Below are 17,578 nucleotides of genomic sequence, written 5' to 3' on the forward strand. Positions count from 1 at the left end.
ACGCCCAAAAGCCACCCAGTCCAACTCCCACATAGATAGTGTCATCAAGTTGGAAGAGCCTTCAGAGGTCATCCAGACCAACCTCTACATAGATAGTTTCATAAAGCTGGAGAGGCCCCCAAAGGCCACCCAGTCCAACCCCCACATAGATAGTGTCATCAAGTTGGAAGAGCCTTCAGAGGTCATCCAGACCAACCCCTACATAGATAGACTCGTACAACTGGAGGGCCACCAAAGGCCACCTAGTCCATCCCCCGGAGAGATAGATAGAACCATAGAGCTTGAGGGACCCCCAAAGGCCACCTAGTCCAACCCCTGGAGAGATAGATAGAACCATAGCGCTTGAGGGACGCCCAAAAGCCACCCAGTCCAATCCCCACATAGATAGTGTCATCAAGTTGGAAGAGACTTCAAAGGTCATCCAGACCAACCCCTACATAGATAGATTCATAAAGCTGGAGGGGCCCCCAAAGGCCACCCAGTCCAACCCCCACATAGATAGTGTCATCAAGTTGGAAGAGCCTTCAAAGGCCATCCAGACCAACTGCCAAAGAGATGGATAGACTCACAGAGTTGGAAGGGTCCCTTCAAAGGTCATCCAGTCCAACCCCCACAGAGTCCCCAAAGGTCAATAGACCTATAGAGTTGGAAGGATCCCCAAAGACCATGCAATCCTACTCCAAAATGGAGATGGATAGATTCATAGTTGGAAGGGCCCCCAAACATATAAATGATAATAATAATAATAATAATTCTTATCCACCGCCACAATCTCCCCGAAGCCCAGCATACAACAAAATTTACCAGCAAAAACACAGTTATAAACATAATAACATAAAACATAATATAAACAATCTAATTAAAACAATTAAAAACAGCAAATTATAAAAGCATTGTAAAAATGCAACAAACTAACCTCAACAACCAGGAATATGGTGTGCATGGTCAGACTAGAAAGGGCAGGGCCTGGGCTTGTGCAACAAGCAAACTACAGGGCCAGGGCTTATCGGTAAATTAGGGCTGGGTATTCATAGAGTCATAAAGTTAGAAGAGCCTTCAAAGGCCATCCAGACCAACCCTCAAAGAGATAGATAGACCCATAGCGTTGGATGGACCCCCAAAAGCCATCTAGTTCAACCCCCGCAGAGATACACCCATAGAGTTGGAAGGGATCCCCAAAGGCCATGCAGACCAACCCCCCACAGATAGACTTCTAAAGAGATAGACTCAGAGAATTGAAAGGGACTCCAAAGGCCATCCAGACCAATCCCAAGATAGATAGACCCCCAGAGCCCATCCAGACCAACCCCCACAGAGATAGGTAGACTCCTAAAGAGATAGACAGACTCAGAGAGTTGGAAGGGACCACCAAAGGCCATCTAGACCTACCCCCCAAAAAGCAGACAGACCCATAGAGTTGGGCAGACCCCCAAAGGCCATCCAGACCAACCCCCACAGAGAAAAACTCCCAAAGAGATAAGACTCAGAGTTGGGGGAGACTCCCAAAGGCCATCCAGACTAACCCCCACATAGATAGACTCCCAAAGAGATAGACTTAAGAGTTGGAGGGACCCCCAAAGGCCATCTAGACTAACCCCCACAGAGATAGATAGACTCCCAAAGAGACAGACTCAGAGAGTTGGAGGGACCCCCAAAGGCCATCTAGACTAACCCCCACAGAGATAGATTCAAGAGTTGGGGGGACCTCAAAGGCCATCCAGACCAATCCCTGGAGAGATACACACAGAGTTGGAAGGACCCCCAAAGGCCCCACAGAGATACACTGACTCCCAAATAGACAGAGAGTTGGAGGGACTCCCAAAGGCCATCTAGACTAACCCCCACAGAGATAGATAGATTCCCAAAGAGATAGATTCAAGAGTTGGGGGGACCTCAAAGGCCATTCAGACCAATCCCTGGAGAGATACACACAGAGCTGGAAGGACCCCCAAAGGCCCCACAGAGATACACTGATTCCCAAATAGACAGACTCAGAGAGTTGGAGGGATCCCCAAAGGCCATCTAGACTAACCCCCACAGAGATAGATAGACTCCCAAAGAGATAGACTCAAGAGTTGGGGGGACCTCAAAGGCCACCCAGACCAATCCGTGGAGAGATATACACAGAGTTGGAAGGACCCCCCAAATGCCATCCAGATCAACCCCCACAGAGATAAACTCCCAAAGAGATAGACTCAGAGAGTTGGAGGGACCCCCAAAGGCCATCTCGACTAACCCCACAGAGATAGATAGACTCCCAAAGAGACACTGGGGACCTCAAAGGCCATCCAGACCAATCCCTGGAGAGATACACACAGAGTTGGAAGGACCCCCAAAGGCCATCCAGACCAACCCCCACAGAGATACACAGACTCCCAAATAGACAGACTCAGAGAGTTGGAGGGACCCCTTTCTGCCATCAAAGAAGGTACACATGATTCCTCCTGACAGATAGCCACCCAGCCATAGATGATATCCATGAATACATTAGTTAGATAGAGGCACAGATAGATAAATGGATACAACAGGTATGACAGAGAGATACCAGAATCCTAGAATTGGAAGAGAACCTTCTAATGCCATTCTGCCAGGCAGGAAGACACAATCCAATCCCTCCCGACAGATGGCCGGCTGGCCTCCTTACCATGGACTTGACGGTGGGAGGGAGCTGCTTGGGGTCTCCCACCAGGACCAGTTTTTTGCAGCCGTGGATCAGCGGGACGAGAGTCTCCACCTCACAGGTCTGCCCTGCCTTTGGGAGCAAGAAAGAGACAGAATGGGAAAACGCCAGAGGGATAGAATGGAGCCAAGGCCCTTCTTGAGCCCAATGCTCCTCTCTCTCTGTCTGATCACTCTCCCCTCCAGAAGGCAATATTATGTATTATTATTATATGAGAATGGGAGCGTTTGAGGAAGGTTTCTAAACAGAGGCTGGGTGGCCATCTGTGAGGAATGCTCTGATTGGGTGCTCCTTCGTGGCGGAAGGGGGTGGTTCTATCCCATGGGAGAGAGCTCCAGAAGGGATTATTATAATTATCAGTCCTTAATCTTCCCGGCTCCCTCATCTTCCTCCCAGAATATGTAATAATCCCCCTTCTATAATGGATGTCTGAATTCCTATTTTGACAGCTGGGCCCTTCCTTCCCTTCCCTGCCTTTGCCTCCTCCTTCTGAGGCCCCGCTAAGCCCCAAGTAAGCGGCTTATGGCCCACGTTGGGTGCCTCTGAAATAAAGAGAAAGACAGAAAGATGGATAGAATGAAGAAAGGAAAGGAAAGGGGAAAGAAAAAGGGAAGGGAAGGAAGAAAGGAAGAAAGTTGGTAGGAAAAAGGAAAGAAAGGGAAGATAAAAAAGAAAAGAAAAAAAGACAGATGGAAGGAAAGAAAGATGTTAGAAAAAAGAAAAGAAACAAAAGAAAGAAAGAAGAGAGAAAGGGGGAAGGAAGCTGAAGAAAAAAAAGAAAGACAGAAGGAAAGAAAGAAAGAGGGAAGGAAGGAAAGAGGTAAGGAAAGAAAGAAAGACGGAAGGACGGACGGACGGACGGACGGAAGGAAGGAAGGAAGGAAGGAAAAGAAAAGAAAGAAAAAAGGAGGAAAGGAAGAAAAGAAGAAAGGCAAAAATGAAGGAGAAGGGAAGAAAGAAAGATGGAAGGAGGAAAGGAAAAAGAAAAAAGTTGATAGGAAGGAAGGAAGAAAAGAAAAGAAAAGAAAGAAGGAGGAAGGGAGGGGGAGGGAGGGAGGGAGGAAGGAAGGAGAAAAGAAAGAAAGATGGAGGGAAAGATGGATGGATGTATAGATGGATGGATGGAAGGAAGAAGAAAGGAAGGAAGGAAGGAAGAATGAAAAAAAGAAAGAGGGAAGGAAAAGGAAGGAAGGAAAGATGGAAAGAAAGAAAAAAAAGAAAGAAAAATGGGAGGAAGGCAGGAAAGATGGAAGGAAAGAAAGAAAAATGGAAGGAAAGAAGGAAGGAAGGAAAGACGGAAGGAAGGAAGACAAGAAGGAAGGAAGGAGGGAGAAGAGAAAAGAAAGAAAGCTGGAAGGAAGGAAGGAAGGAAAAATTGAAGGAAGGAAAGAGAAGTGAAGGAAAGAAAGAAGGAAAGACAGAAGGAAGGAGATGGAAGAAAGATGGAAGGATGGAAGGAAGGAAGGAAAAAGAAAAAAAGATGGTAAGAAGGAAGAAAAGAAAGGGAATAAAAGGAAGGAAGGAAGGAAGGGAGGAAGGGAGGAAGGAAGGAAGGAGAGAGAAGAGAAGGAAAGTAAGTCAGAAGGAAGGAAAGAGAAGAAAAGAAAGAAGGAAAGACAGAAGGAGGAAAGGAAGAAAAGAAGGAAGGCAGAAATGAAAGAGAAGAAAGAAAGATGGAAGGAAAGAAAGAAAGATGGAGGGAAAGATGGATGGATGGAAGGAAGAAGAAAGAAAGAAAGAAAGGAAGGAAGAAAGAATGAAAGAAAGAGGGAAGGAAAAGGAAGGAAGGAAGGAAGGAAGGAAGGAAGGAAGGAAAGACAAGAAGGAAGGAAGTCACTGACAAAGGCACTGAAGAGGGAAGTTGGTGACCATTGAGGAGCCCTGCTTTCCTTCTGATGGTGCTTCTGCCTATTCCGCCCGCCCACTTTAGTGAAATGGAGATCAATGATGACTGCTGCATCTGCTTGAATGAGTGCCAGGACTCCTTGGGCAGGGATTGCTCTGGACTGACCCCTGTGCCCCCCCCCCATGTGATGCGACCCCCCTTGCCCCACCCCTTGCCCCGCCCCCAGCCTGACCTCATCCACAATGACACAGCTGACGGGGTCCCCTCCCAGTCTCCGGAAGGCCGACTCCAGCAGCCCCCCTCCGCTTGTGCTGAGTGTGCAGCACACCACGTGCGACTCCAGGATAACGCTGGCCTTTAGCTCCTGAGAACGCCCACGCACCTGCCGGAAGAAGCAGCACCATTATATCGTTATATTATTATTATCATTTATTATTATATTGTTATTATTATTATTCATTAATCCATATAAATAAAAATGTAATGTTCATTTGTGGGATTAACATAACTCAAAAACCACTGGATAAATTGAAACCAAATTTGGACACAAGACACCTCTCAGGCCAATGAGTGACAATCACTCATAAAAACACAGCAGTCTTGAGTTCAAAGCCAGCCTGGGTCAGTGCGAGCTCCCAACCATTAATAGTCTAGCTTGCTGTTGACCTATGCAGCCCAAAAGACATTTACTTTTTAAGTCCCTTCCTCTGTGTTTTTCAGTGTTTTTATGAGTGGTGGTCACTCATTGGCCTGATAGATGTATCGTGTCCAAATTTGGTGTCGATTCGTCCAGTGGTTTTTGAGTTATGTTGATCCCACAGACAAACATTACATTTTTATTTATATAGACTAGCCGTCCCTTGCCATGCGTTGCTGTGGCCCACTCTGGTGGTCATGGGGGTTCTGTGTGGGAGGTTTGGCCCAATTCTGGTCGGGTTCCGAATGCTCTGTGATTGTAGGTGAACTACAATCACAGAGCATATTGAGTATTCATGTAGTTTGGTCCAGATCCATCATTGTTTGAGTCCACAGTGCTCTCTGGATGTAGGTGAACTACAACTCCAAAACCAAAGGACACTGCCCACCAAACCCTTCCAGTATTTCCTGTTGGTCATGGGAGAACTGTGTGCCAAGTATGGTTCAATTCCATCGTTGGTGGGGTTCAGAATGCTCTTTGATTGTAGGTGAACTATAAATCCCAGCAACTACAACTCCCAAATGACAAAAGTAATTTTTTTGAGTGAAGGACATACATGGGGTTGTTAGGTGTCTTGTGTCCAAATTTGATGACAATTCATCCAGTGGTTTTTGAGTTCTGTTAATCCCACAAACGAACATTACATTTTTATTTATATAGATATATATCTCTCGTCCCTACTTTGTGGATTTTTGCTTTTTGCGGGTGGTACTGGGACATAAGACTCGCAATAAGTGAGGGAATGCTGTACCGCTTTATGCAGGAGGCTAATTTAACTAATTTACAACACCATAAAAACCTTCCAGCAGCGTGCGCAAGAATGAAGAAGTGCTCCATCAAGGAATCAGTGTCACAAGTGGACGGTTAAGTGACAGCTCCCCTTGTGGCTGGAACAGAACATACCCTCATGAAGCCGGAAAACCTAGAATGTTAAATTGCCTCTGTGTGTCTGTCTATATATATATGTTGTATGTCTAATAGCATTGAATGTCTGCGAGGAAGGTCCATGGTGCTTGAATGAAGGACCTTCCTTCTCTCCCTCCCTTCCCTTCTTTCCCCCCTTTCCTTCCTTCCTTCCCTTCTTTCCCTCCTCCCTTTTTCCTTCCTTCCTGTCCCTCCTTCCTTCTTCCTTTCCTTCTTTTCCTCCCTCCCTCCCTTTCCTCCTTCTTTCCCTTTCTTCATTTCCTTCCATTTCCTTCCCTCCCTCCTTTCTTCATTCCCCTCCTTTCTTTCCCTCCTTCCTTCCTCTTTCCTTCCTTCTCCTTCCTCCCTCCCTTCCTGACCCTCCTTTTTTTCCTCCCTTCCCTTCTTTCCCTCCCTCCCTTCCTTTTTCCTTCCTTCCTTCCTGTCCCTCCTTCCTTCTTCCTTTCCTTCTTTTCCTCCCTCCCTCCCTTTCCTCCTTCTTTCCCTTTCTTCATTTCCTTCCCCTTCATTTCCTTCCTTCCCTCCTTCCTCCCTCCCTCCCTGTCCCTCCTTCTTTCCTTCCTACTCCCTTCCTCCCTCCCTCCCTTCCTGTCCCTCCTTCTTCCTTTCCTTCTTTTCCTCCCTCCCTTTCCTCCTCCTTTCCCTTTCATTTCCTTCCATTTCCTTCCCTCCCTCCTTTCTTCATCCCCCTCCTTTCTTTCCCTCCTTCCTTCCTCTTTCCTTTCTTCTCCTTCCTCCCTCCCTTCCTGTCCCTCCTTTTTTTCCCCACCTTTCCTTCTTTCCCTCCCTCCCTTCCTTTTTCCTTCCTTCCTGTCCCTCCTTCCTTCTTCCTTTCCTTCTTTTCCTCCCTCCCTCCCTCTCCTCCTTCTTTCCCTTTCTTCATTTCCTTCCCCTTCATTTCCTTCCCTCCCTCCTTTCTTCACCCCCTTTTTTCTTCCTCCTCCCTCCCTCCCTCCCTCCCTCCCTCCCTCCCTCCCTCCTTGTCTCTCCTTCTTTCTTTTCCTTCCTTCCTCCTTTCCTTGTTTCTAAGATATAAATACAATATTAAATGGAATGGACAGTCAAGAGAGAAAGAGAAAGAGGGAAAAAGGGAAGGAAAGAAGGAGAGAAGCAGGGAGGGAAAGAAGGAAAGAAAGAAAGATAGAGAAGCAAGGAAGGAGAGAAGGAAATAAAAAAGTGAAAGGAAAAAGAGGGAAGGAGGAGAGAAGTAACAAAAGATAGGGAAGGAAGGAAGGATGGAAGGACGCAACCAAAGAGCAAAGAAAGGGAAGAAAGAAACAGGTAGAGATGGAAGAAAGATGAGAGATAGGGAAAGAAGAAGAGGAAAGGAAAGAAAGAGGAAAGGAAGGAGAGAAAGAGGGAGGGAAGGTTGGCCACAGCAACGCGTGGCGGGTACAGCTAATAATAAATAAAATTCATGGATCGGAAGAGTATTTTCAAAATGCAGCAGGAGCTGTGCTTTGCTCCCTTTTCTTTTGAGTGTGTTTTCCAATTCCCTTCCAATGTTATTTTGATGGAGAAGAAGCCCAAATTACCTCCTTCAGCTGGGAAGCCAGGCGCTGCCTCTCCTTGGACAGGCGGCAGATCTCGTCATCCAGCTGTTGCATCTGAAACAGAGGCCAAATGGCACAAGAGGAAGCTTTTCCATCGTCCCCGGATGAGGCGGGCCGCTGTTCCCGAGCCACCCTTGGACATAATGCCAGAGAGGACTCACCTTCTCCCTCTTCTCGCTGCGGTAAATGGCCCGTTCGCGCGAGAGCAGGTCCAGCTGCCGGTCCAGGTCTTCCTTCCGCTTCTGAAGATCCTGGTCTTTGCCCAGCGTGGCCTTGACTGTGCAGTTCAAGGAGAGAGATTTGGTTGCAGCCCAGCCACCTATGCGACCCCTTTCCCCCCAAAATGAAGAGCCAATTAGTCCAAATTAGGGCTGGGCTGTAGCACAGCTAGTTAATCGCCAGCAGCCATAGATCACTGCAGACCAGAAGGTGGCAAGTTTGAAGCCGGAGTCGGATTGAGCACCCGGCTGTATTTCCAAAGTATGCATAAAAGGCAAAAGCAGAAGTACATCCCAAATACTGGCTTCCAAATTCACTCCAAAATATAGGTTACAGTCATAACCTTCTTGAGTCCAATACTGAAAGTAAAGCCAAAAATCCTTAAACAAAGAGCTGTATACAAACTGCCAGAAAAGTTTTTCAAATCTATCTAGAAGGTTCCGAAGCTGTCTGCTCAGGTGCAGAAACTACCATATGTGCGATTCACAGTTGACCACGATGGGAAACACCTGGAATCCCTTTGTTTATCTTTCCAACACTGGGAAAACCTTAACTGCCTTTCCTTGCTGCTATCTCTCCATACAGCCCTCAGTGGCGCAATGGGTTAAACCCTTGCGCCAGCACGGCTGAAGAACCAACAGGTCGCAGATTCAAATCCAGGGAGAGCGTGGATGAGCTCCCTCTGTCAGCTCCAGCTCTCTATGTGGGGACATGAGAGAAGCCTCCCACAAGGATTGTAAAAACATCAAAACATATGGGCGTCCCCTGGGCAACGTCCTTGCAGACGGCCAATTTTCTCACACCAGAAGCAACTTGCAGTTTCTCAAGTCACTCCTGACATGAAAAAAAATCTCTCCGTAACAGAAGGTGCTGAGTTATAAGCAGCAATCCAGTCTCTTCTACCTTCCTCGCCTCCTCCAGGGTCAGGAAGAGCCTTTGACAGCATTTCATGGGAAACATTCTCAATCATTCTGTCTGTGAGGCAAATCCCATCATCCAGAAGAGAGCTGCTTTCTCCCTGAGGCACCACAGGAGTGGGGGGCTCCCATTCAGGAGCACAAGACCCCATCACAAAAGGGTCCCTCTCCTCCTCAGATCAGGCCTCAACAGATTGGCACCCAATGGACTGACTCCATGGGCGGTATTATGGGCGGCGCACAAGGGTTGGAGTCCCCTCCATCGCTCCAAAGGACAGAACGGCAAGCAACCCTCGCAGAGACCGGAAAGGCCATTACTCACTGATTCTGTGGTCGATCTGGTCATTCAGACTGAACCGACGGACATCTTTGCTAATCGACTTCTGCTGCCCCAAACGCACCAAGTTGATGTCCCCACAGTTTCCTGGAGGGAAAGTTATTATTATTTTATTATTAACTTTATTTGTACCCCGCTAGCATCTCCTGAAGGACTCGATGCGGCTTACACAGGCCGAAGCCTCAGAAACACCAATACAGCAAAACATAACACAACAGCAAAAACAAGAGCAAATCAAAATAGTTAAGCAAAATAACAACAACAGGAACAATACATCAGGACCCTTTAAAACTGGGCCGGCCAGAGTAGTGGGTACAGGGTTAAAAGTGGCAGGAGGAACGTAGGATTAAAATAGTGCAGTGTGCAGCGATCTTAATTATACTAAAGTGCTTCTAGGACTTGGGATGGGGAATTCCTAATCTGAGAAGGCACATCGGAACAGCCAAATTTTTAGATTCTTTCTGAACACTGCCAAAGTAGGGGCCTGTCGAAGGTCTTTTGGAAGGGCGTTCCAAAGTCGGGGGGCCACCACAGAAAAGGCCCTGTCCTGTGTCCCCACCAAGCGCGCTTGCGACGTGGGTGGGATCACGAGCAGGGCCTCCCCAGATGACCGGAGTGAGCGTGTGGGTTCGTAGATGGAGATGCGATCACGCAGGTAGGGTGGTCCCAAACCGTTCAGGGCTTTGTAGGTGAGTACCTGCACCTTAAATTGGGCTCGGAAAATAAATGGCAGCCAGTGGAGCTCCTTAAACAGAGGGGTAGACCTCTCTTGATAATGAGCCCCGGTTAGCATCCTGGCCGCTGCCCGCTGGACCAATTGTAGTTTCCGAGCCGTTTTCAAGGGCAGCCCCACGTAGAGCGCATTGCAGTAATCCATTCTAGAGGTGACCAAGGCATGGACCACCCCGGCCAGATCAGCCTTCGCGAGGTACGGTCGCAGCTGGCGCACAAGTCTCAATTGTGCAAAGGCCCTCCCGGATACCGCCGACACCTGAGCCTCAAGTGTAAGCGAGGAATCCAAGAGGACACCCAGACTGCGGACCTGTGGCTTCAGGGGGAGTGTAACCCCGTCCAACACAGGTAGCCACCCTATACCCCGATCCGGTTTGCGATCGACCAGGAGGACCTCTGTCTTGTCAGGATTGATCTTCAGCTTGTTCCTCCTCATCCAGATCGACATAGCGGCCAGGCACTCGTCCAGCACCCGAGAGGCCTCCTTGGAATTAGATGGAAAGGAGTAGTAGAGTTGTGTGTCATCTGCATAAAGATGGCATCCAACTCCAAAACTCCGGATGACCTCTCCCAGCGGTTTCATGTAGATGTTGAAAAGCATGGGAGACAGAATAGAGCCTTGCGGGACCCCACAGGTCAAAGGCCAGGGGTCCGAGCAGGCGTCTCCCAGCTTCACCATCTGGGTTTGTCCCTCCAGGAAGGACCGGAGCCACGACAGAAACGTGCCCCCGAGGCCCATCCCAGAGAGACGACCCAGAAGGATACCATGATTGATGGTATCGAAAGCCGCTGAGATGTCCAAGAGAACCAACAGCTCTCTGTGGAGGTCATCCACCAAGGCGACCAAGGCTGTCTCAGTGCCGTGACCAGGCCTGAAACCAGACTGTGACTGATCTAGGTAGTTGGTATCATCCAAAAAGCTCTGGAGCTGGAAAGCGACCACCCGCTCCAGCACCTTACCCAAAAAAGGGAGGTTGGAGATTGGCCTGTAATTGCTCAGCACCGTGGAGTCAAGGGAAGCCTTTTTGAGGAGTGGGCGAACCACAGCCTGTTTCAAATTAGATGGAAATATCCCTTGCTCCGACGATGCATTAATGATCAATACAAACCAATCAACCAGCCCCATCCCTGATACGGATACAAACTTGGCAGAAAGAGGACAATAATAATAACCCACCTCTCATTATTATTATTATTATTATTATTTGAAACACAAGATGAGTCCACAGCAGACACTCCGCTGGCTGTTGTATTGGATCACACGTCAGACATATTATTATTATTATTATTATTATTATTATTAGCATTATTAGCATTATTAGTATTATTTATATTACCGCCTCTCCTTGTAGCTCAAAACCAGTTTCATAATAATAATAATAATAATAATATCAGCTCCAGCTCTCTATGTGGGGACATGAGAGAAGCCTCCCACAAGGATTGTAAAAACATCAAAACATCTGGGCGTCCCCTGGGCAACGTCCTTGCAGACGTTATTAGCATTATTAGTATTAGTATTATTTATATTACTGCCTCTCCTTGTAGCTCAAAACCAGTTTCATAATAATAATAATAATTATTATTATTATTATTGCATTACCCAGCGCTTCTTGCAGTTCAAGGCCAAAGTTTTATGATGACAACAATAACAATAGTAAAAATATTTATTGCCCATCTTTCCTTGTGGATAAAGGCAAAGGTTTCAAAAAGATAATAATAATAATAATAATAATAATAATAATAATAATAATAATCACCTCTCCTTACAGCTCGAGGTCAAAGTTTCATGATGATGATGATAACAATAGATCTTATTACCTGCCTCTCATTATTATTATTATTATTATCACTCACCTCTCCTTGTAGCTCAAGACCAGTTTCATAATAATAATAACAATATTACCCACCTCTCCTTGCAGCTTGAGGCCAAAGTTTCATGATGCTGATGATAATAATAATAATAATAAATCTATTACCTGCCTCTCCTTATTATTACTATTATTATTATTATTATTATTATTATCATTATTATTTTATTACTCACCTTTCCTTGTAGCTCAAGACCAATTTCATCTATATATATATAAAAATGCTCATGTCGTAATAAGTGGCTTAAAAACAAAAGAACCGCTGGGCCAATACCCACCAAATTTGGCAACAAAATGTCTCACAACACAAGGAGTGACCATCACTCAAAAATTAGGATTTTGTCATTTGGGAGTTGTAATTGCTGGGATTTATAGTTCACCTACACTCAAAGAGCATTCTGAACTCCATCAATGATGGAATTGAACCAAACTTGGCACACAGGACTCCCACGACCAACAGAAAATACTGGAAGGGTATGGTAGGCATTGACCTTGAGTTTGGGAGTTGTAGTTCACCTACATCCAGAGAGCACTGTGGACTCAAACAATGATGGATATGGACCAAATTTGGCATGAATACTCAATATGCTAAAATGTGGCGGAGTCTGGGGAAAATAGACCTTGACATTTGGGAGTTGTAGTTGCTGGGATTTATAGTTCACCTACACTCAAAGAGCATTCTGAACTCCACCAATGATGGAATTGAACCAAACTTGGAACACAGAACTCCCACGACCAACAGAAAATACTGGAAGGGTTTGGTGGGCATTGACCTTGAGTTTGGGAATTGTAGTTCACCTACATCCAGAGAGCACTGTGGACTCAAACAATGATGGATCTGGACCAAACTTGGCACAAGCACTCAATACGCCCAAATATGAACACAGATGGAGTTTGGGGTAAATAGATCTTAACATTTGGGAATTGTAGTCACTGGGATTCACAGTTCACCTACAATCAAAGAGACAGAATCGGAGCAACCTTCCTACACAGAACACCCATGACCAACAGAAAATACTTAAGGACATCCAAGGCCATTTTCCAGATCAACAGACTGGGCCACAGCAACGCGTGGCAGGGGACAGCTAGTAATAATAATAATAATAATAATAATAATAGTATTATTATTATTTGCCGGCTGCAAAGGGCCACCTTACTGGGATCTGCACGCATTATTCACCGATACATCACACAGTCCCAGACACTTGGGAAGTGTCCGACATGTGATCCAATACAACAGCCGGCAGAGTGTCTGCTGTGGACTCATCTTGTTGTTTCAAATAATAGTATTACCCATCTCTCCTTGCAGCTCGAGGCCAAAGTTTCATGATGATGATAATGATAATGATAATAAATGTATTACTCGCCTCTCCTTGCAACTCAAGGCAGGGCACCATATTATTTTTGCCTCAACGGATCCCTATCTGTGGGTTCCACTTCACCCCTGAGCTGCTGCATTCTCTGAAAGGGATTCTGCCAAAGCCAAGGCCTGCCTACCCTGGGGGCTGTTCTTGTCCTGGCACTTCTCCTTGAACTCCAGGATGATCTTCTTCATCAGGTCGTCCACGGCGGCGTTGGACGGGGCGCAAACCAGGACCCGGTTGCGCTTGATCTTGGCGTTCAGGCGCTGCACCGGGTTCTCCTTCCCGGGCTTCTGCAGAGCAAACACAAACATATATATTCGCTTTCGATAGCATAGGGAGGCTGAACAAGTTTAAAGAATATATACGTGTGTGTGTGTGTGTGTGTAGCTGGAGTTAAACTTCAGACATGTCCCTGTTCTGACTTACATACAAATTCAACTTAAAAAGAAACCTCCAAAACCCATCTTGTTCATAACTTAGGGGGCTGACTGTGTATGATGTTATGTCATTGTTTGAGTCCACAGTGCTCTCTGGATGTAGGTGAACTACAACTCCAAAACCAAAGGACACTGCCCACCAAACCCTTTCAGTATTTTCTGTTAGTTATGGGAGAACTGTGTGCCAAATTTGGTTCAATGCCATCGTTGGTGGGGTTCAGAACGCTCTTTGATTGCAGGTAAACTATAAATCCCAGCAACTTCAACTCCCAAATGACAAAAAATCCTTTTTTTGAGTGAAGGACATACATTGGGTTGTTAGGTGTCTTGTGACCAAATTTGGTGTCAATTCGTCCAGTGGTTTTTGAGTTCTGTTAATCCCACAAACGAACATTACATTTTTATTTATATAGATATATATTAGGCTTGGGCGATCCAGTTCGTTAATTTCGTAATTCGTTATTGATTCGTATTTAAATTAGCTTACGGTCCAATATCGAGCCATGCAGGAATAGTGTGAGGAGTAATTAAGAATCGAAACAATTTTTTCCAATTTTTGTAATTATTTTGTAATAATATAATATACAATTATAATATAATATATTATATAATAATATTATAATATATATAATATAATATATTATTATAATACTATTATATTATAGTATTGTATATTATATTATTATATTATATATTATATTACTATATTATTATTATACTATATTATAATTGTATATTATAATATAATATAATATAATATATTATAATATAATATACAAATAATATAATAATAATATAATATATATAATATAATATAATATAATAAATTATTATATTATATTATAAATATTATATTATATTATTATAATAATATATAATAATATAATGTAATATACAATAATATAATATAATATAATATAATATAATATAATATAATATAATATAATATAATATAATATAATATAATATAATATAGTTGTTAGTTTTATCATACCAACAGTCAACAACAGAGGGAGAGGGAAGCTTCAGAAGTTCCCCCTGTCCCATTTGGAGGTTTTTTTAGCATATTGCACAATCGCATCCGCCATTAACGAATCAATTCGTAATTTACGAAATTTCGAAATTTTGAAATCTTAAATTTCAGAAGTCCTCAGAATTTCAAAACGCTAGTGCACCCTAGAAACGAAACGAGTTTAGAACCAATTTTTTTCTTGATCGCCCAAGCCTAATATATATATATGCAAACACACATATATACACATATACACAAATATATACACACACAAAACACATACACACAGACTGGGCCACAGCAACACATGGCAGGGAACGCCTAGTATCAGAATAACATTAGAATATAATATAGCAATCTAATACCATAATAATAATAATGTAACAATATAATAATAATATAATGTAATATAGCAAAGTAATATGCGATGCGAGGAGGCAACGGGCCTGACCTGGCTGAGGATGCGGTGGAGGAGGCCGACGATGGCCTTGGACTTTCCCGTCCCGGGCGGGCCATGGACCAGGCAGATCTTGGGTAGAGCAGGGTGCTGCGTCACCATGGAGAAGGCCACCTCGATGGCCCGGCGCTGCTCCTCGTTGAATTCCCTCCCGGAAGACGCCTGCAAAGGGCGGAAGGAAGCAAAGGGTCGTCACACTGGGAAGACACAAACCCTTCTCCAGCCTGCATGCTCACAAAGGCCTGTGTTCTCCTCCGCTTCTGGGAGTTAGAGAAAAAACGCCAGGAATTGCAGACTTCTTAGGAAAGAGTGGCTTGCAGACCTCTAATACATGTATTGTCGAAGGCTTTCATGGCTGGAATCACTAGGTTCTTGTGGGTTTTTTCGGGCTATAGAGCCATGTTCTAGAGGCATTTCTCCTGACGTTTCGCCTGCATCTATGGCAAGCATCCTCAGAGGTTGTGAGGTCTGTTGGAAGTAGGAAAAATGGGTTTATATATCTGTGGAATGGCTGGGGTGGGGCAAGGAGCTCTGCTGGAGCTAGGTGTGAATGTTTCAACTGACCACCTTCATTAGCATTTGAAGGCCTGCCTGAGCCTGGACCACACCAACAACCACCATGTCAGACTACACAGAGAAGCCACTGAAATCCACAAGCATGTGGACAATTTCAACAGAAAGGAAGAGACCATGAAAATGAACAAAATCTGGCTACCAGTATTAAAAAACTCTAAAATTATAACAGCTAAACAACAGAGAGGAAAAAACCAGGCACAGATTAACACCTCCCAGCAACAGATTTTCCCAGGCTCAGGCAGGCCTTCAAATGCTAATGAAGGTGATCAGCTAAACATTCACACCTAACTGCAGCAGGGAAGAGCTCCTTGCCCCACCCCAGCCATTCCACAGATATATAAACCCATTTTTCCTACTTCCAACAGACCTCACAACCTCTGAGGATGCTTGCCATAGATGCAGGCGAAATGTCAGGAGAAATGCCTCTAGAACATGGCTCTATAGCCCGAAAAAACCTACAAGAACCTCTAATACATGTTTAGCCAAGATTGATTGATTGATTGATTTCCATGTATGAGGGTTGAATGAAAAATAATGCCTCCACTTTCGTAACTCAACAGATGGCAGTACTGGTATGCGGCAGGTACTGGCTTTTTCAGTAGACTCTCCTCTACAGTTGCATTTTGGTGGAATGCCTTAGGATTGAATAATTGTGTCCTTAAAGTGCGAAGTATGGAACCCTGCGCAGAAGTGCTTTCAGTCGGCACAGGCAAACAAAACAAACTCTCAGGCGCGCTGCCAGATTGCGAGAAAGAATGATAACAGAGTCAAGGCAGAAAAGAAGTCCATTCCTGGCTGCTTGGGATATAGAGTAGATATAGAGTAGATTAGGGGTGCTGGAGGAAAGGGAAGGCTGAGCGAAGGAAGATAGATGCTTTGGAGCTGTGGTGTTGGAGGAAAGTTCTGAGAGTGCCTTGGACTGCGAGAAGATCCAACCAGTCCATCCTCCAGGAAATAAAGCCCAACTGCTCACTGGAGGGAAGGATACTAGAGACAAAGTTGAAGTACTTTGGTCACATCATGAGGAGACAGCAAAGCCTAGAGAAGACAATTATACTGGGGAAAGTGGAAGGCAAAAGGAAGAGGGGCCGACCAAGGACAAGATGGATGGATGGTATCCTTGAAGTGACTGGACTGACCTTGAAGGAGCTGGGGGTGGTGACGGCCGACAGGGAGCTCTGGCGTGGACTGGTCCATGAGGTCACGAAGAGTCGGAGACGACTGAACGAATGAACAACAACAAGGGGATAAAAGTGCCAAGTACAGAATCTGAAGCCAGACGAAGCAACATTGGAATTGCGTCAAGACGTTGTCCCAGGTCCCTGGAAGCCTCGCCTTGGATAGATTACTGTGCTAAGTGCCTTGTTTGATTCATGCTCAAGTTTTGGGGTTTTACCTTGGAAGGTTCAGTATTTGTTTTCATGAACTCTGATGGACTAATTTCCTGGACTATTTGTTTCTAGCTATCTTTCTACCTGATTGGATTTACCTGTTTGAAGATTGCTTTTTACTGCTACTGCTTTTAAAGTATCTTCAATAAACTGCTTGCATCTTTACTCAGCCGTATGGTGTTTAAAGTCAGAGGAGTGCAATACACGGCATATAAATAACAATAAGCAACAAGAATAAATCAATAGGACAAGTTTAGGGAGTTTCTCAGGAGTCTCCTTGGTTCTATGAGAAAAATCCCATAGTCCGTAATGAAAGACTTACGGCTGGTTCGGGGCTGAGGAGGGCCCGCGGGCGGAAGTCGTCCGGGCTGGGGCTGAGCAGGGCCTTGGCCAGAGGGCTGCGGTTGAGGAGAAGCAGGGCCCGGAAGCGCCGCTGCGTCGTCACCAGGGAGCTGACCACCAGGCACCGGAGCCGCTTGTCCACACGAGAGAGGTCGGCCTGCGTCTGGACCGAGAGGTGGCACACCACCGCCTGCTCGTCCCTTCCTCCTGCGGGTGGCAACAAAGC

General features: G+C 45.3%; 1 protein-coding gene across 1 annotated transcript in view; it reads right to left on the reverse strand.

Moving 5' to 3' along the window:
* SETX (senataxin) overlaps positions 1–17,578 on the reverse strand; it is a 56,963-nt gene that overhangs the window by 12,523 nt on the left and 26,862 nt on the right. The window contains exons 12-19 of the mRNA XM_060757140.2: positions 17,333–17,559; positions 15,038–15,205; positions 13,271–13,427; positions 9,159–9,260; positions 7,862–7,977; positions 7,683–7,754; positions 4,759–4,908; positions 2,645–2,752 (exon numbers count right to left, since the gene is read on the reverse strand). Coding sequence (XP_060613123.2) covers positions 2,645–2,752; positions 4,759–4,908; positions 7,683–7,754; positions 7,862–7,977; positions 9,159–9,260; positions 13,271–13,427; positions 15,038–15,205; positions 17,333–17,559 — 1,100 coding nt within the window. The remainder of the gene's footprint in view (positions 1–2,644; positions 2,753–4,758; positions 4,909–7,682; positions 7,755–7,861; positions 7,978–9,158; positions 9,261–13,270; positions 13,428–15,037; positions 15,206–17,332; positions 17,560–17,578) is intronic.

The sequence above is a fragment of the Anolis sagrei genome, chromosome 11, assembly GCF_037176765.1.
Source record: "Anolis sagrei isolate rAnoSag1 chromosome 11, rAnoSag1.mat, whole genome shotgun sequence".
NCBI classification, from domain to species: domain Eukaryota; kingdom Metazoa; phylum Chordata; class Lepidosauria; order Squamata; family Dactyloidae; genus Anolis; species Anolis sagrei.